Here is a 20,685-nt window from a genome sequence, read left to right on the forward strand (position 1 = left end):
CGACACTTTTTTTTTTTACCAATCATACCTTAGTCCCAGAAATACGAAGTTTTTAGCTAAGCTAATCAGTAATAGTGTTTACAGCTCAACATCTGAATTTGAGACTTCAAATCCATGTATGTCAAGAATAGTCCATGTTAGAAAGTTACAAGGACCTGTTGTCTTTTCTTGAGACACTGCCATGTATAGAAAAGACATCCCTAGAAAAAGGAAAAGAAATTACCAGAAAGAGAAAATAAGATAATTTGAAGGAATCCTGCAATTTTCCTACACTTCTAGTATTTCTGAAGACTATTTATATATATTCAAGACTCAAATCAACATCCCAAACTAGGGTACCTGTCACCTCAACATTCATAGCAAACCATAGGTTGTTAAAACAACAAGGTTTAGAACTGTCATGGTCATGTCATGGTTAAAATATGGTATTTCACAAAAAAAAACCCTATTACAAAAAATATGAAATACCAACAAGAATTACATGTAATTCCCCACAAGTACCGGTAAATACCCAACAGAAATTTTAATAAATACAATTTGTTTACAATGAAATAAAGAAAGCTACTTTTATATGAGGTTGAATTTTTAAGTTTATATATCCGTAACAAATTTACATATGAAGACTAATATTTAAACAATCTACATGAGACTACATAGCACTTTCATTCTAAGATAAATTCTCTATTGAAATATAATCTACATTTCATATTGCACAAATATGATAACTATATATTCAAAATAAAACTTAACAATAAAATATCTCTGATAAGAAAATAAATGAATGTGGTCCCAAATAGCAAAAACATAATAGGATAACAGTTGCAGATTTAAGACAAACTCATTATTTTATAAGAACTCAAGATAACAAATTAAGACAGCTATCTTGAAAACATAATCCAGGCTTCATTCATGATTTGACTCAAGACTTGTATGTATAATGAAAAAACTTAAGGTGAAAAGATATCTCTTATTAACATAGATGACCACATAGAGTATAGAATAAGTAAGTCAAAGTCTTTTTATGACTTAGAATATGAAAATGTTATGCTTATGTATGAGAATGTTAAGCTTCCTTAACTTCCTTAGAATTGAAGCAAGTCTGATCTCACTAATCACCAATAACTATCAGATATACTAGACTGGAATATTACTATTATATTATCTAATTATCATCTGGTTTTAATTTACGATAATACAATAAAAAACAAAATTCAACTAGATGTTAAAACAGATTAAAACAAAAGAAAATTCGGTTAAACTATAAGAACAGTGCATATCAAATTCATTTTCTAATTTCTAGCCAGATATATATATTTATTATTAAAAGCAAGGTACTGATATTGAATGTACAAATATTATCTGTAGTGAGTATAATGAATGGAACCAACTTAAAAAAAGACACTTTAGTGGTTTGATGTATTTCTTCTTTCCACTTTAAACTAATGAATTATGAAAATAGTCTTCCCAATTCACTGTATGCAAATATTTTCTGTGGAGAATTTCTTAGGCTGCACATCTCAAAATTATCTCAAATCCGAAACTACCTTTTACATCCTTTCATTGTTTTTAATGAAAATTCCTGATCAAATTCACTTAGAATCTTAAAAGCATTAAGAATGCATCATGAGGCTTCTTTAGCTGCATTTTCTCCTTTCAATAGTTCGACAAGTAACCCACAAGTTGTTGTATCTTTCGGTAAATGTTTTAATAATAATTCTTTAGCAATAAAACTAACACGTGCTAACTCTGGTAATCTTAATAACAGTTCTCCAAATTTACTTGGTGATCGAGGAAAGTGGCTACAAGTATAAATTTCCAAAGCCTCCATTAATTTTTCTTGATGTTCGGAAACTTTCGCTGGTTCTTTTACACCTTTCACGTCTAAAAATAAAAAAAATTATAACCCCTTAATACTCATGTTAGAAGTACTAAAAGAATCAAAAGGATCAGGTTAAAATCAATTTGTCCTTAGAAATACCTTGCTATTGAATATTGATGCAATGCCATATTTATATTCAATACATCTTTCTTCATTTTTAAAATTTTTAATAACATACCTGGTGTAATTAATAATAAAACTTTTAAAGCCACGTATTCTACTTGATCCATTTTTAATTTATGGAAATGTTCTGACAGTGACAAGAGACGGGTGACAACTTCCTGGAATCCAACACTTGTAGCAAACTCCATGCTAATAGTTTTAGTGGCAGAGATTCTTAAACTACTAGGTTCTTCCATAGTTCTCCAACAAACACCTAGAGCTAATAAATCACTCCAACAACTCTGTAGTAATAATATCTGATCATCTGTCTACAATCAAAATACAGAAGAATATTGAAATATAGCTTGTCAAGCAATGTAATATAAACCAACTAGCAGCTTATCTTAAATAATTTGGCAGTAGACCTACAGTATCAATCATCAGTATGATATATTCAACCTTGAGTCATACACTTCCTTTGACCTTTTTGGGGTAATAACGAACAATATCATCAAGTTTTGTCAAAATCCAGCAACAATTATGCCTTCTTAATGTTTACTAGTTAGAATTGAACATATTTTCAAGAACAAAAGGGCTATAACCTATTGAATATTTTTTTTATTTTTCCGATTTTCAATAAGGTTTATCCTAGGGTAATTATGGATGTCTTGTTTTGTCAAACTCTGGTAAGAATTAGGCCTTCTGGAGGAGTTCATCCTTGGGTGATAAAAAATAGTTACCGATACATTAAGTTTCATCAAAATCCTTTCATATGCTTCAATATGTCTAAAATATTCAGAAAGCAACGAATACTATTTATTTTATTTCAACATGATGACATTCAAGATACCCGCAGAGTCTAATACTTACAGAAATGGCGCCGAATTGTGGTAAATTTCTGGCCCAACGTACTAATTTATATAATCTTAGTTCTGTTAATTGTGTCAGGTAATTCAATATAGATTCTTGAGTCTCACTACCATCTGTATTACTATCTTGTACAATATCTTCATCTGTTAACAACGGCTCTAAATTCATGATATCGGTCAAAAGTTCTGGTGTTTGAGGACCTGAGTTATCAGTATAACTATTAGACCGTGGGTTGGAGTGGTTTAATATTGCTACCAAATGACTTTTATTATGATCACCTGATACAGTGATATTTAGTGGTAGTGCCATTTCATCTGGTGATTTCATTCCAGTTAAAGTTCTTTTTAATTTCCTTTCTAACTGTGTTGGTTTTTTAGGTATAATACACCCATCATAAGAACTTCTACCACCTCTTGTTCTGTCTCTTCTGATAGCTATAAAAACAAAAACAAAGAAAAATTTTCACATATAAATTCATAAATGACTAGAATGCAAATTGTAAATACTCATGGGAAAATACAAGAATTGTTAGACATTGGGCCAATATTGAAAATCTTTTATGGAATGGTCTTACATGACTTCCATGATTATGTCAGATTGAGATATGTGTGGTCCCCAAAAAATGGCTCATTTGGTCCTGTAGGCCAGAGTAAAATGCAGTTACTTTAGAACTTGAATCAGACATGACAGGCAAATACTGTCTATTGATTATAGCTGTAACACATCCTGTAACATGATGGATAGGTGTCAATTATCATGTGTCATAACACACCGTGAAACATATAAAGCTAATCCAAATTATTATTAACAGAGAAATTGTAATAAAATTTCAAGAATATCAAGATAGAGTTTAGAGACCCTCAATCCATGCAAACATCATGGAGAAATAAAATGAAAATGTTATAACAAAATTTACCTTCTAATCTCATACCCATATTTAGACATCTCATAAATCTACAGGCTGGGCATTTTTTACGATTAAAAATATTCACTTCACAATCATTGTTTCTATGACACACAAATTGTTTGTTATTCTGAACTGTTCTCTTAAAAAAACCTTTACAACTTTCACAAGTATAAATACCATAATGATAACCTGGAACATTTAAAACAACAACATTGATCATACAATATGGAATTAAGAGGCTTGGTTTTAAAAATGTCACTAGAAACAAGTGCACTCACTAAATAGATATATGTAAAACACTATGTTAAAGAAATCTGCTACCTGTAGATCTACTAAATGTAAAGAATTGATACTCTGGTACTAATAATGAAAAAAATATATTTGTCTATAAACTTACCAGATATTTTATCCCCACAGATAGGACAAGGATTACCAATAGGTTCCATATTAACAGTTGGTACTTTACTACCACCACTATCAGGTTGTAAATTCTGTACTAGATATACAGGATTCCCATCTTTTGATGCACTTGAACATGATGGTGCTGTTTGTACAACCTCTTCACTTGGTTCCATAACCAGCCTGATTTCAGGTCCAGTATTAGTACCATCAACATTTTCTATAATCACTTCATGTTCACTAGGATTAGTAGTGACTGTACTAGAGTCCTGTTGTTCAACTAATGTACTTGCATCACTATCTTGTGCCATGGAACTTTCATTTTTCTTTTGTAAATGTTGTGTAGCTATGGCGGTCAACACATTTACCATACTCATATCTTGACCACTGCTTTCTCTGTTTGTTTGTTCACTCTCTTTATCAGAACTTTGAATGTTCACATCATTATTTTCAGAAGAATGTTCACTTTTTATCGTAAGTTTGTTGTCTGAAGATGACTGGGGATTCATTTGTAACAAACTAGCTACAGGTTCATGCATACCTTGTAAAATATGTGAGACAACCTTAGTGGGTGAAGTGTTTTCTGTTTTAATGTTCATTGTGGAAAGTCTTCTATCAGTAGAACCTGATTCCGAAGAAGTTAAAGTCTGAGATATAGCTTGTAATAAAACAGGGGAGATACCCACTTCACTTATTCCACTCATTTCTGAAAAAAATTAGTAATCTAAAATTATCATAATGGGTCTAAACATTCAACCTAATTCTTTCTATGTAAATGTAAAGTTTTGTAAATAAACTAATAATGACCCACTTTTTTATTTCCACATATGAAGGTTTTATTTTAGCTCTAAAGCATAATAGTTAGCTCTTGACTAATAATTCAAGATTATGTGGGTAATATACTTTAAAGCATTTTAAAAATAATCAACAACCTAGCAATATTGCAATATTTCCTATAAAAAACAAGAAACAAGCCACAGTCCATAGTCACAGGTACATAAGCAGTCACTACTCAGTGCCTAGTCAGAAAAGATACAAAAGCTTATAGGCTAGATCTAGAGGCTTTAGTAATAGCTAAGAAATAAAACCTAATTAATCTTCAACAGTTACTATCAGATGAACAATCAATTTCAAAGCTAAAGATAATAAGATATTTTCTCATTTCAAACATTGGAAATATTGATAAGTCAAGGTCTCTGTAAAGGTCATGGACTTCTATCAATTTGTTTACATATGTAAAAACAAACATAAGCAAGAAAATTGTGAATTGGAAACATGGAAAATGTTATTGCACAGAGTTAACATTGAAAGATTTAATCAAAAATTATACTATAAACTCAAGAACAGTTAAGAAAAGGTGGTTTTATAACCCAGAAATGAGTCAGTATATCTGAAAGCTCACGACCCATATAAAATAAAGTGAAGGCCATTTGGGCAGGGGAACATGCTTCTGTTCATAACAAAGGCTTCGTTTGGCTATAATGATTAATTAATACACTTTAAAGGCGTTAATCACTGTGCAATATTGTATACTCACTGATAAAGTTGATGTCTGAAATATCCAGCAACAAATCGATACAAATTTACCCAAATTTCTTTGATGAAGAAATCGTAGTTGTCATTCCTCAAGAAAGCTTCGGCCATGACCTTGCACCGCTGCGGCGTCCTTCACAGACCACACTCAACCAAACAAAGAGGAATGTTTAGTTTCAGAGTTTCGAATCAAATTAAGTTGTTTTGTAGGTAAAATTGTAGATAATATTCAGAAATATAGGCTCATCTGCATTAAATATGGCGTCTATTTGCTGTATTTGCGTCAGATGTTTAGCAGAAATCACGTGATATGGGTTGGAGAGTATTATGATAAGAAAATGGGTCAATATTTTCCGCGAAGCGAATAGTGATGTTTGTAGTAAATCATTTAGGGTAATATTGTTGTACCAAACCCAAGTGGGCCGATTTACCATTTAAAATGGATCCCCTTCAATTGCATTTATTATCGTGTGAATCTCCCCAGATGTGATAATTCAAATTCATTTCCTTTGATTCTATTAAGTTTGTATTCCAGTTTTCTAGACATATTTGTGATTTAAGTCAAGAGTCTCTTCCATACAAAGCCCTTCATATTTACCTCAAACAAAATAAAAATTCTGTCTCTTTCTACATAAGAGATTAAGAATCTGAAGAAAAGACGAGTAGTCAATATTACTTTAAATCTGAGAAAATTCTGGACACACATGGAATCAGAGACTCAAGATGTGAACACTATAACTGGTTAGCTAAGCTTGTTTCTGAGATTAAGGCATGATTGGTCAAATGGATGGTGAACCTCTCCCTTAAAAATTTAACTGAAGTTGAAGTTTCCATAGTTAGGTTCAATGGAAATATTTTATCATTATCAGAATGATCCAAGACATTCACAGATTAACACATTGGATTAGATTTGGAAAATAACCATAGGATTAAGCATTTAAGTTTTATTTGAGTTTTACATCCCATTTAAATTGAAGGGATAAACAGAACACATGAATATACAATCACCAATAACAAACAATATTTCATTCAGTGCATAAAATAACAAATAATAACAAATCAAATGGGGAATAGATTCTATTTCCAAAATAAATTATATTTGTAATGGGGTCATTTCATTAATTTGTTCTAATAAATATAGTCTAAATGCATTGATATTTTAACTTTAATGTATACAAAGATTCCTGATGACTTACAAAAATCCATAGGCTACATATTTAGTAGTAACATCACAATCACCAGTTGGTTCATATATTACTCTTTTCCAATTGATAATTCAACAAGTTATAAAAACAAACAGTTATTTGGAAACCTATTTTCTGAATTATCACTTGAAATTTACTTAAATATTTCAATTGTAAAAGACCAAAACTGTAACTGCATAATTATTTCTATGCAGCACAATGCATCGATACTATGAGTTAAACTGTTAATAATTGCAATTTTAATTTTTTGAAATAAACATAAAAATTCATTTTGTTTAAAAATTATTTGTATCACAGGTTATCTTCCTCAATTCAATTAAGATTAGAAATATCATTTGTCATGATTCCTGTACTAAGAAACTGGCAATCGTTTAATATACCAAAACAAAGAAAATGATATCAAGTTATAAGATGAACTTTGTTATACCTTGTTGAAAATGACTCTAGAGTGTCCACTGTTTTATAATTTAATTAGAGTTAATAGTTATAGTTAAGTAAGCTCATGTCAGTTATCTTTTTGTCAACTATTGAGTATAAAGACTAGCAGCAAAAACAATGTCTCTTTTAATAATGTTTGAAGCCTCTTCCATTTTCTGATATAAAACAGGATCACCAATTATTCTAGCAGCATTTCTAACATCACGTAATGTTTCATGTAAACGTTGTATACATCGTACAATAATACCTTCTTGTACATCAGTTAATTTGGTTATTTCAGCAAAGGGCTAAAAATAATAAGAGTGCATATTAATAATAATTAATATTTAAGGGAACATGAAACAGATTGAAATACATGAGGTAGGATGTACATAGAGTATAGACAAGCCACTGGACGCATTCCTATTTTCTTTTTCACACCAGACACCAGTCAAGATATCTTGAATATATAGTACATGTATATCAATATTTATATGCAAGTACAAGTTCACTACCCTCAAGCTCTTTTCCATGAGGGAATTGCTTCAGGAATTTCTAGGATAAATTTCAGATCTTAAGAGTTAAGTCTGTAATTGTGTTTGAGGTCAGAAAGATAATCAGGAGCCAAGTTAAACTTTCTGGCTTGAGGAAAGTATCCCTCCATTCAGGACAAAAATTCCATAACTTACCAGTCCTCTTGCCCATTCAAAAACAACCTCCATTAAACCAAATTTGAATTTTTCTACATAATCATCCTCTGTTTGTATACCAAATGATTTTTGTAGATCACTGATCTTGGTAGCGATTTTTATTATATGATCTCTTCCCTACAAATACAGAATAAACTATGAATAAAACATTACATGTATTTGAGACAGAAACTGAAATTATCCCCATCCAACTATTTTATTTGTGATGTCTGAAAAAAGTCTAAAAATGTCTTTTTCTGAAATATATTATGGGAAATACAGTACACTGCACTGGACACTGCATCTTTCATAATATAACTATAATATAGCCCCCTACCTTTTCTAATTCTGTGGTAAGGTTTGGTGATACACATTGTTTTTGTTCAAACACCATACATGACAAGATGGCCGCTATATCAGCTGGGTGAAGATCTGTTAAAATATTCTCAAACACTAATTCATTAATAATCAACTCATGTGTACTTATTTCACAAGCTACTCTACCCTTTAATTGTACTGTGTTATGTTCATCTATATAATTCAATGCTCTTAATACCTTTAAAATAAGATTAATTATAATTAGTTACAATTAAAAAGCAGTTTTGTTAATTTTTTGGGGCTTGAGAAGGCTTGTGCAGATAGGTAACTCAAAACAAAAAATACAATGTCCATTTTTCACTTTTTGATTTCCAAATGTTAAGGTCCTAATATAGCAATGGCCATTGAACACATGGTACTTCTCTAACTTGACTAAGTTTTCCTCGGGATCTGCCGTACACAAGTTGTATTAAGTTGTATTAGGTATTGAATTTCAAAATGATATTTAACTTCCCAGTTATTAGAACCCAGTTATTAGAATATATAGAGAATAAAAATTTTACCTCTATCCTTTGTTGATATTCAGGTAATAAAATTAAACTATCATCAGATAAGAGATATCTTAATTCTTTATATTTCATTTTTAATTCCATATTCTTTCTTATTTCATTAAACTATAATAATGAAAATAACAAACTTATCAAATTTAAAAATTCAATAAACTGCCTATATAAAATTAACATATAGTTCACAATCTCAATCCATTTTGCATAGATAAATTGGCTTGACACTGAGAATCTGGAATAGCGTGTTTAAGCATTCTATCAAAAATTCGTACATCTATCCACAACAAATTACAGGTGGGAATGGATAGTTATTGTCAATATGATAGAAAACAGAAGTAGTGAGTACAATTGTCTTGTAGTATTTCATTGTACCTGGTCTACCTTGATACTTTAAATGAAAACTCAATCAACCCTTTAAATTATTGACAGGCACTAGAAACTATTCTTCTCTTGAGTGAAATTTGGGCTAAGATACTTCCTCAATTAAAAGAAAAAGCCAACAAGTTCACAGCCTCATAACATAGTCTCTTTGTTATTTACTTACATGTTCAAGAAAGTTGGGACAATGAACACATTGGAAATCTTTAAAAGAATCATGTAAGTACTCCAAAGATCGGAACTGTTCCATATAATCTATGTCTTTAATCCTATAATCTTTTATTGGATCTAAGCCTTTTAATCCTTTAGGATTAGCTTCTGTTAATCTCAATAATTCCTGAGTAACGACTGATACTGATTTACTTGGTGGATTATCTCTGCAAGATAGAACGAGAAATTTTCATGCAAATTATCAACCGATTGTAAAGAGATTTTCTTAATTTTTTGTATATTCAGGACATTGATAGCATCAATTTACACCATTTCTATTTTCAGTCAGACATCTGTGGTTCCTAAAATTCCACTAAAACTTAGTATTTATGACCTCACTATTACAAAATCTGTTAATAATATTCAAGGGCATGTATGATAATATCATCACAAAATGCTTAGTTTTAGTGAAATTGCAAGAAGTCTGACTGAAAATTTGAATATTGCAAATTGATGCTATCAGCGTCTCCAATACACCAAAACCTCTTAACAATCTCTTTAAGTAGATGATCCTATTTGTCAAAAATCTTCAAAAGAAGTCACTTGGGTAAAATTATTTTAAAAACATTTTGGAAAGTGTAGATTCTTCAATTCTTAGAGAAAAGGTAAAATTTGAATTAAATGCTATAGATTAATCAGGATTAAAATAAAACATACTTAAATCTGGCTTGTTGTCTTTTCTTGATATCAGCAATGATTTTATCAGGTTCTACTTTAATAGTTTTAACTGTAATAACATCTATATCATCCCCTCTAACTGTTTCTATTTTACTACTGCATGGTCCATCTGGTTGGTAGAGTTTATTTGCTAGTATAGGTGTTATAGTCATAGTATTATAGTTACTATTACTCTCATGTTCTTCATTATCTGAGTTTTTTTCACACAGTACCAACACAGTAAACAGTCGTACATTTTGGTCACCAGTAAAAGTGTTTAGTATTACACCTAGCACAAACTTTAATTTGGAATTGTTTATGATTACTACTCTGCCTGGACCTAATGATTTCATTGCTATAGGATGAGTCAATATCAACAACTGAAATACAAAAATAGGAAACTATATTTCACCTCACTTTTAGAATATATAACATTGCTGAAACCAAACTTTAAACGTTGCTCTACCTCACATTATTCAATATCAATATATACCCCAGTATTATCCACATCAAGCTCGTAAGAATTTGCGTAAGATTGTTTTCTGTATTAACTTAAGCACCTTGGGGAAATAAGAACCTGTTATACATCTCATCATCAATGTTTATAAACCAACTTACCTGTAATTCACGTTTAAGTTGTAAATAATTACTACAGGCTTCATAATATTTCTCTAAATCCACAGAACACATGAAACATTCTATATCTTTTATAAGTGCTATATCTTTATTTAATAACTCTAGAGCTTCTTTATGTTTGTTTGTATCTTTCTGACTGTGAAATTCAGAAAAACTTCTTTTCATCATGTCTTCAACACGTAACTGTTCAACTCTTAACAAATTCAGTATCATAGAATATGTCAAACGGAATTGAGATTCTAATTTGGTTGGTTTGCCCTGTAATAGAAATCATTTTAAAATTTACTTTGGAAATAGTATTTTATAAAAAAAATTGCTGTAAAATCTTGTAAAGATGAGCAACACCTTTTCTCGATTAACAACTAAAACATGCAAAGCCTTTAGAACACAGAGCTGAATTTATTTTCTGAAGCAATCTACATTAAGTATGATTGCGATGACTCACCAACATCATAAGATGTAGTTCAGAAGCTTCAGGAACATCTCCTTTACATAATATAATAACTGTACCAGTAGTATCTAGACCACGTCTACCAGCTCGTCCTGCCATCTGTATATATTCTCCTGGTAATAAGTTCCGAAAGTTGGTTCCATCATGTTTCCTTATAGAATCAAATATCACAGTTCTAGCTGGCATATTAACACCCATTGCAAATGTTTCTGTTGAAAATAAGATCTGGAAACAAAAGTCATAATTCACTTCATTAAACATTGGAAAAACCTTGACAGCATAACACTCAAAAAACAATTATGCTTAGATACTTGTTAAACTTGGCTAATGATAACCATGAACAAAATATAATAAATTACCTTTACAAGACCTCTACCAAATAACATTTCTACAACTTCTTTTAATATGGGTAATATACCACTATGATGTACACCAATACCACGTTTTAACATGTCAGCCATTAATATAACCTATAATAATATAAACAGTGTTATATATTATACTATTAGAACAGAAATCAGAATATACCACTATAATGTACACCAATACCACGTTTTAACATGTCAGTCATTAATATAACCTGTAATAATATAAACACTGTGTTATATATTATACTATTAGAACAGAAATCAGAATATACCACTATGATGTACACCAATACCACGTTTTAACATGTCAGTCATTAATATAACCTGTAATAATATAAACACTGTGTTATATATTATACTATTAGAACAGAAATCAGAATATACCACTATGATGTACACCAATACCATGTTTTAACATGTCAGCCATTAATATAACCTGTAATGACATAAGTTTGAAAAAAACATGTTTCAAATATTAAGTAACTTGTTAAAATCATGTAGATGATCTTATCTAGAAAAAAACATTTGGCGATATTTATCATGTAACTACTGTATATCACGATATGGTGATATTTTGATATATTTCAATCACGCGATATTACTAACGATATCAATTCCTATAGCGGTAATTATCATGATACCAGTATATCGCCCTGCCCTAGTTAATATACCTCTTGGTCATAACACAATTGAATATCAAATAATTATAATCAACTTACTTGTGGTAGAGTTCTATCTGGAGCCTTCAACTTATTAATAGATTTTTGGAAGAAGACATGAATTTCATTTTTCTCACTAGTAGAAGTTAAATCTAAACTCTGTAAATGATAGGCATTCTCATCTATTTTTCTTTTAGAGAATGTAAAGGCTACAGCTGGTAATTTATCTTTCTTTTTTAACATTTCTATCACAGATAGCCATATATTCTTTTCCTTAAAAATCATTTATAAGTATTCATGAGTACATAGAATAACACTAGCCTAGTCTAGTCTAGTCTACTAAGCCTCTTTAACTGTAAAAAAAAAGGTACCATACTATCTTTTGTACACTTAAGGAAAGGATTAAATCTAACTATTTGAACTACCACAATTCTGTTTTGAACAATTTATAATTCAATAATTCAAACATTCTTACAAGAAGTGTAATACCAAAACAATAGGATGCCTTTAAATAGTTAAAGTTATTAATATTTACCTGAGATGGATTAGCACCTCTATTAACTTTGGCACCAAAACTCTGAGATCTTTTAGTTGCTCTTTCTTTCTTAGCTTCCATAGCTTTATTATATCTATAACAGTACACAAACAAACAATTACTGTAGATCATTAATATGTTACTTTATATTCTTGATGTTATAACCGTCAGTTAAATATTTGAAATATTACTTCAAAAAGACAAAACCAACCCTTAACTTCCATTCAAAAACAGAGCACCAAAATGTAGTTTGTGTTCAATTCCAGCAATAAATAATTTTTACATTTTTAGAGATATCTATAATGAATAAGACCAGATCATGACATCTTAATTAAACAAATATTCAACTTTCAAGGTATAAGACAAAATTTAGTCTGGAATTACAGAAACCATAATCACAGAGAGCAAACCTGAATAGTTCAAACTTCTCTGATACAGTAAATGTCTAGCAAACTTCTTTTGAATTCCTGTAATAAATATCATACTCAGTTGAAGATTCATGAGTAAAACTTACCCTGTAGTTAGAAAATTGCCTTTTTCATCAATTAATAAAAAGAGTTCATTATTAGTTTTATTACTATTACCAGTATATAGATAATGTTCTAATGGTACTGGACGTTTAGGAGTACTTATAACATAAATCTTCTTACGTTTTATTTGTCTGGAAAATAAACATGTTTGTTTTTTGTTTTAGAAGTACATAATCTACTTGTAACATAATAAGAAACTAACTGCATGATTATGAAAATAGTAGCACATCATTCCGATATCTCTCAATTTAAATTGTTTACCAAATTATTATCATCAATAATTTATCTTAATCTTCAGATCTTCTCTAAATTAGTGTGTAGTTTTTATGACTATTTATTCTAGCTACTTACCCTACCCAGTTAGCAAATTCCATAGTATTTGGTACCGTAGCACTCAATAATATAACATTACAATGTTGTGGTAACATAATTAGTACCTCTTCCCATACAACACCTCTCTATAAAAACAAAATACAGAAGAACAATAAACTATTTTTAGTGCCTTCAAACAATTAAAGTATCTTTGAAGGACAAGCTAGAAGAGGTATATCTAAGTATTTGAGCTGACCTTGAGCTAAATAAACATTTCAAGTTGGCAAATATTCAGAATTTTCATAAGAATTAGGTCCTAAGAATAAGAGTTTTTTTGTATACTTAAATAATATAAATTTTTAACACCAAATGAGTTATTGCACCTCAATTTCATTTTTGAATGAGATAAAATAAAAATGTGATGATACCTCAGAATCATTTATGTAATGTACTTCGTCAAAAACAACCCATTCCAAATCTCTTATAATATCACTACCATTATATAACATAGATCTATAATAAAATATATACTCTTATAGTATCACTACCATTATATAACATAGATCTATAATAAAATATATACTCTTATAGTATCACTACCATTATATAACATAGATCTATAATAAAATATATACTCTTATAGTATCACTACCATTATATAACATAGATCTATAATAAAATATAAATTCTTATAGTATCACTACCATTATATAACATAGATCTATAATAAAATATATACTCTTATGATATCACTACCATTATATAACATAGATCTATAATAAAATATAAAAAAGTTCTAATATCTTATATAAACACTGTAATATCCAACAGGTTTATTGTAGATTACAGGGAGAATTCTTATAGCTTCTAACTATGCTTTAACTATCTTTATAATTTTGACAAATAAAACAATTTACCTGAGAATTTCTGTAGTCATAATAAGACATGAAGCTGTTTGATTTAACTGAACATCACCAGTTACTAAACCAACATCAGTAAATGTCTGTTTAAAATCTCGAAATTTTTGGTTAGATAAAGCTTTTATTGGTGATGTATAGATTGTCCTATAATATTTCATGAATTTTAATTAATAAATCACAATTAATCTTGTACTCCATTTTTGATTTACAGGCTTTGAAAATACCAATATATATAGAAAACTTATCAATTCACTTAAATTAAGATGTGAAACAAAGATAATTCAAATATGATAAACTTTGTAAATGACTAGTATGTAATACATAAAATATGGTTGGTATTTTCTATGAAGAATTGTAAACAGAGAAAAAAATCAAGTATCTTTGATATAAAAAAAAATTATATTCATTCAATAACTCACTTAGTCATATGTTTTAATGAAAGAGCTATGGCATATTCAGCTATGACTGTTTTCCCTGCTGACGTATGAGCAGCAACAAATACACTGTCTTTATTCTCTAAATGTAAAATAGCCTGTTTTTGAAAGATATCTGGTTCAAATGGCCACTGAAATACAAGAATCATAATGTCAATATATTATCATCTCATGTAAACATCTTGTAGGAACAGATAAATATTGTATTTGTTTACCTAAATTCCTAATAAATACCTAAATAAAGTACTTCAATAACTGTGTCTGATTGTACTAGAAAAGAATTGTTGCTCATCTTTTTGTAACATTCTTTATTTCTATGCCTTTTCAAGGTAATTCCTTTTTTTCTAAAATGGAGTTGGACAACCATTGTGGTTATCGCAATTCCATATATGTCCATTTTGCAACACCCGGAGAGACGCCCGGAGAGTCACCCAGAGAGGCAGTTAAGATTTATTTGTGACTTTTGCCATACAGCACAGATGTAAATAGAGATTTTAATACACTTTTAAATCATAGCAATATATAACCTGAGAAAAAGAATCAAATGAAAGCTGTAACTTACTGTTTTGGCCATCTGTGGTATTCTCTTATAAAAATCATCTACAGGATGATTGGTATCTATCTTAATAGCCCATTCTTCTTTCACTGGAGTCACTTTAGGTTTGATTTCATCTCCTTTTTCCTCAAGCTAAGCAAATCATAAATCATTGATCTTTATATGCTTTAAGTGTTTTGATTCAAAAGATGAATGAAATTTTGATCACTATAATTGTGAATTTTCTGATTCAAATTTTGTTTAAATTCTTAAAGAAGATCAATATAGGTTACTATACAATTCATTTAAATGAATTTACTTGTTTTTATTAGTTATCACTTAGACATTTCAGAACCAAATTAATTTAGATATATTTCTTGAAATACATCCACTGTAACACAATAGCAATTTCTAATACATAACACTTACCTGGACTAGTTTTTCCAAATCTTCATTCACAGAACTATTTAATAATTCTTTTACCTCCTTAAGTGAAAACAAAATTGAACAAAGTAAATATCTACAGCTATTGAACATACACACAAAGAGTACACACTGAAGAGCATATGAAAAAAATTGAAAAACTGGACACACTAAATATGTAGGGCTGGACAATATAAGTTCAAAAGAAGGAAAGAATGAAACATCTATATCTCAACTTAGGTTGACAGTTCAATATCCTTTCTACCAGCCAGTCCTTGGCATTAATCTTTTTTGGGTTATCAATACCCATTTACAGCTAGGTTGACTGTAATTATGAGTGAAGACTTATTCAAGGCCATAAGATTTTTACACACTGATATCACAATATATATTATTGATATATCATTATATATATATATATATATATATATATATATATATATATATATAGCAATATTTCTTAGGTATGTTTTCTATCGGTTTTTGAAAAAAAAAGTATTCATTCTATATGAAAAATTTAAGAAAATAATTATGTACAATACACCTATATCATTGGTTTCAAATATCAAGTAATTTGGTAAGTGTCTATGATCTAATATGGAGAAAAATTTGAAGATAAATGATAGGTATTATATTTCGGTATTTTTCAATGAGGCATATTATCAACAATAAATTCCTATACCCCTATTTAATGTGTATTGTTTATTGCCAAGCCCTATGTAAGTATGTGTGTCAAAACTTTCAAAATAGTTGATTCTATTACCTCTTCATTATGATTGTCATCATCACTATCACCTAGATCTATATCAAAATCATCTAAAGCCAGAATATCTACTAGTTTATTGATGTTAACATCTTCTTTAGTGTTAAAATTATCTATACTTTCTTCTTTCTCTTTAAATACCATACCAGCTGGCATGTTAGGAGCAGTACTCAATAACTCTAAAATAATAAATGTAAGACCTCATAAAGTTCATGGGATAGATGCTATGCCCTGTGATAGCATTCAATTTCACATAGCTCTTGCCATTGTTAGATTGAAAATCTAGTGTCTGCTTCTCCTCATTTCATCACGAAAAAGTACCTCACTTATTTGAATTGGTGTTACTTCTATAAGGCATTATCTATTCCTTCTTACATTATTACTGATATAATGAAGTCATTGGTAATATCTCCCCATGTTAACATTGCCTTGGAAGTCTAAATTGATGCAGTGCATATTTGTTGAACAAGAACCTGATGTCAGATTTGAATCCTGTAAATGTAAATATATTTAGACAAGTGCATCTTTTTAAGGAATATGTCTAAAATCAAATGCCCTCATTTTATTACTGATGAATCTCATGCTAAATTTGCATTCTCGACAGCATTCAATTTAAAGTGGATAATTTCACTAAATATTCAGAGAAATTTAAAAATATTACCTGTAGATAAATTCAGACCTAATTGACTATCAGTCTGATTAATATTGTCTATTATTGGTTCATCCATTCCACCTACAATAAACAAATAAGAGTAGTTGACATAAATATATTTCTTATTAAATTTTATGTTTTGCACTTTTTCATGCAGCAGTCAAAAGATACAGTAATTAAATAAATCTCCTACATTATCATCACTCTCTGACACATATATGGTTATGTAGCACCGTCAACAGGGTGTTAGTTTTTTATGTCATGTCATTTTCTTGATAACAAACACATAGTAGTCGTGGGTTCTAATCTAAGGCAGTCATCTTTACACATAATACCAGATAACCTGACTGTAAATGGGTACATCAATAATTAAAGAAAGAATAATGCCAAGGAATCCATTGTGAACTACTGGAAGTTTTTTTTCCCTAAAAAATACAGTTGTTTCTTTTTTTTATAAAAATTAATGAAAAGACCACATACCTGGCCAAAATGGGTAATTGGTTGTACTGCCACGTATATCATCATAATTATTACCTGGTGTTCTATGTAATGATAATGAATTATTGGCTAATTTACCAATATCTTTTATACCACTCTACAATAGTATAAGTAAGACATTATTACAAAAATTCCACTTACATGAACTATGATTCTTAAATTTTCCGGGGAAATAAAATCCCAATAATTTGATTCTTAAATTGACTATATTTGCAATGTAAAAACTGCAGTGTTTATCTGATTGTAATGAATATTATCAGAAAATATATATTCCAGTTAAAAGGATTGGAAACATTTGAACAGTTTAAATGCCATGTGAAAGTTTATAAAGTATTTTTGTAATGAAGAAATATATTTTCTTGAAATGATATACCTCTTTAAAACCAATAAGTTGCCCTGTAGTTGGATTACGATCAACTTGTATTGTGGTTTGAACAGGACAGACATCAACAGAATATAATCTTTCAGCTTTCTTATCACGAGACCAACATCTATAAAAAAAAATATTATCAGCTGATAGACCTGTTTACAGCTTTACAAAAGATGTTTATTAGCAGAATTTGACTTTATGCATAGCTCCTTCTTCATTAAAATATAAACCATAAAGATCAAGATAAAAAATTGTCACGACTTAATTTTCTTTTGCTCTTTTCAATTACTGATTATATACAAAAATAGTACTTGGAAAATTGGAAAAAACTAAAAAGAAAAGTAATAACCTTTGAGCTCTATTTATATCATGTATTGGTAAATCTTCTAAACATTTTAGATATTCCTCTAATTGATCATTTAACTTTGGTAACACTGGAGGAATTCCATTTGGTAACTGTAGAAATAAATTATCTTAAAAACTTTATTCACTTACTAAGACAATAAATTATCTTAAAACTATTATTCACTTACTAAGACTCTACAATTAATATTTCTAGATAAAACTTGTTATTTTTCAATAAATGAAACAAAGAAAACACAGACATCAATTAAAATATTCAAATTCTTCTTCTTAAAGAATTTAGGCATTGTACCCATTCTCAAATTTATTTTGACTGTGTTTGAGTGTTTTGAAGTTTTGACCAAATCTAATGAATGAATATCAATTACATATCATTCTCACCTTCTAAAACAATTAATTCTGAAAAAATAAAGTTTGATGGTAAATGGAGTAACTGGCATAAAATAAACATGAAACAAACCAAACAAATGAGCAATTGAATTAAATCAATAAAAAAAATACCCTGTTTACAAAACAAAAACTCACCGTGGAATGAGGTAAAATATGATGTTGTATAGTTTCTTGATAGGGTATCATTTCATGATGACCACAACTTCCTGTTTCCAGCAAATCAAACAAAAGATCACTTTGCTCTGCCATTTTTGCACACTTTAAAATAGGTCAGTACATAATTATCATTTTGAGCCCTAAAAAGTACACAGATCAGGTCAAAAATTGAAAACAGTCCGACACAAAAAATTTGACACTTTTGCACTATTTACATATAGTTAATAGTTTGCATTTGCTTTGAGAATGACTTTGCATAGATAAAATAAAAGTTTTGAAATTTAAAACCTAATAAAAACTCTCTTTTATTTGATCACTGATCAAATGAGGTCATGAACTGACTTATGATAGGAATAGACTTATGATAGTACAAATGCGATTAGGCAAGGCATGTCATTCACACTCTGTGCATGCGTTATCGCCTTTAGCATGTTGATAGGATAATGCTGGACACAAATCTTTCCCAGAACATCAAAAGTATTTTGGAGCTTATATGCCCATATTAGGAAATGGCATTTTTGTACATTTTGCAACTTCTTCTGTCAAATCACAATTTTTGTAATAAAATATGTTTAAAGGGACTGGTGGGCTATTTTTGGGGGTTGATTTTAGTCTTGAATATATGTAAATAAGTCTTCAGAAGTACTAGAAAAGTACGAAAATGACGTCGAAATTTGAGCCTTTAAATCCATGTGTGTTCAAAATTATCCGTGTTTGTATGTTAAAGTGATACTACATCTTAGAATGAACATAAAATTTAAGTTCTCGAATGGTCAATATGAGTATATATTCATCAGTTAGCTTACCTGGTGTCATAAAGTTACCACAGAATCCCTGTAAAATCTGGAAAATTGGAAAATTCATAAATCTAAGTAATTAATGAAAAAAGGTTAATCTTGATATTAAGCGTTTTTCAATAGTTAATTGCATATTTATGGATAATTACTAAATTTGTTGGATTTATCGGATTATATAAGGATCCTGTTATGTTATTTATGACACCAGGCATATCTACTGGCTCTTATTCACCAAGTTTAAAATTCTTAAATTTTATGTTAATTCTAAGACGTGGTGTAACCTATTTTCGTGGATATAAGGATTGAACACCGAATTTCGTCAAAGTTAAAAAAACGAAATTTTTTTTTATGTCTTAGATGTTTCCTCAGATATTCTACAAAATAATTAAAATTGGTTTATTTCGATTCTCTTTATGAATCCTTCACTTTGACCCATATTTCATGAGCAACCAACTCGGCAACGGCGGCAGAATGTGTCACCTATTTTTGTGTACAATGTTTAATCTATAAATAAGTCTAGAAAAACACGTTGTATGGATACGGGTGGTATAATTAACTTCTCTTAGTATTTATCTTTAATATCAATTCATTATAACTAGTGACAATTCCTTCAAAGAAGCACGATTTAAAAAAAAAAGTGACTGACAAAATAAGATACGTAGCATGATTTATTGCTAAAAGTCACTGAAACAACAATGTGTTCCATAGAAATTTTCTGCTGACACGGAATCCGCTAGTTGATCACGTGACTTCATTCATTGGA

The 20,685-nt window shown here is 29.6% G+C and overlaps 2 protein-coding genes across 2 annotated transcripts; both read right to left on the reverse strand.

Annotated features, from left to right (window-relative positions):
• Positions 1-1,621: 1,621 nt before the first annotated feature.
• On the reverse strand, positions 1,622-4,204 carry LOTGIDRAFT_120156 (hypothetical protein; the record flags this gene model as incomplete). The annotated part of the gene is made up of 5 exons (XM_009058261.1): positions 1,622-1,881; positions 2,058-2,310; positions 2,852-3,285; positions 3,768-3,947; positions 4,156-4,204. The coding sequence occupies 5 exons, from the start codon at positions 4,202-4,204 to the stop codon at positions 1,622-1,624; spliced, it is 1,176 nt and encodes a 391-aa protein (XP_009056509.1).
• A 2,415-nt stretch (positions 4,205-6,619) lies between these two features.
• LOTGIDRAFT_232926 (hypothetical protein) lies at positions 6,620-19,218 on the reverse strand (the record flags this gene model as incomplete). Its single annotated transcript, XM_009058262.1, has 24 exons — positions 6,620-7,620; positions 8,002-8,139; positions 8,339-8,557; positions 8,883-8,993; positions 9,430-9,640; positions 10,131-10,510; positions 10,749-11,024; positions 11,212-11,442; positions 11,577-11,687; positions 12,305-12,517; positions 12,780-12,873; positions 13,294-13,440; positions 13,661-13,767; positions 14,050-14,134; positions 14,539-14,685; positions 14,961-15,106; positions 15,538-15,663; positions 15,940-15,996; positions 16,697-16,875; positions 17,358-17,429; positions 17,829-17,943; positions 18,220-18,337; positions 18,566-18,672; positions 19,105-19,218. The coding sequence occupies 24 exons, from the start codon at positions 19,216-19,218 to the stop codon at positions 7,420-7,422; spliced, it is 3,705 nt and encodes a 1,234-aa protein (XP_009056510.1). The 3' UTR covers positions 6,620-7,419.
• Positions 19,219-20,685: the final 1,467 nt, after the last annotated feature.

Source organism: Lottia gigantea (assembly GCF_000327385.1).
Source record: "Lottia gigantea unplaced genomic scaffold LOTGIsca_33, whole genome shotgun sequence".
Lineage (NCBI taxonomy): Eukaryota > Metazoa > Mollusca > Gastropoda > Lottiidae > Lottia > Lottia gigantea.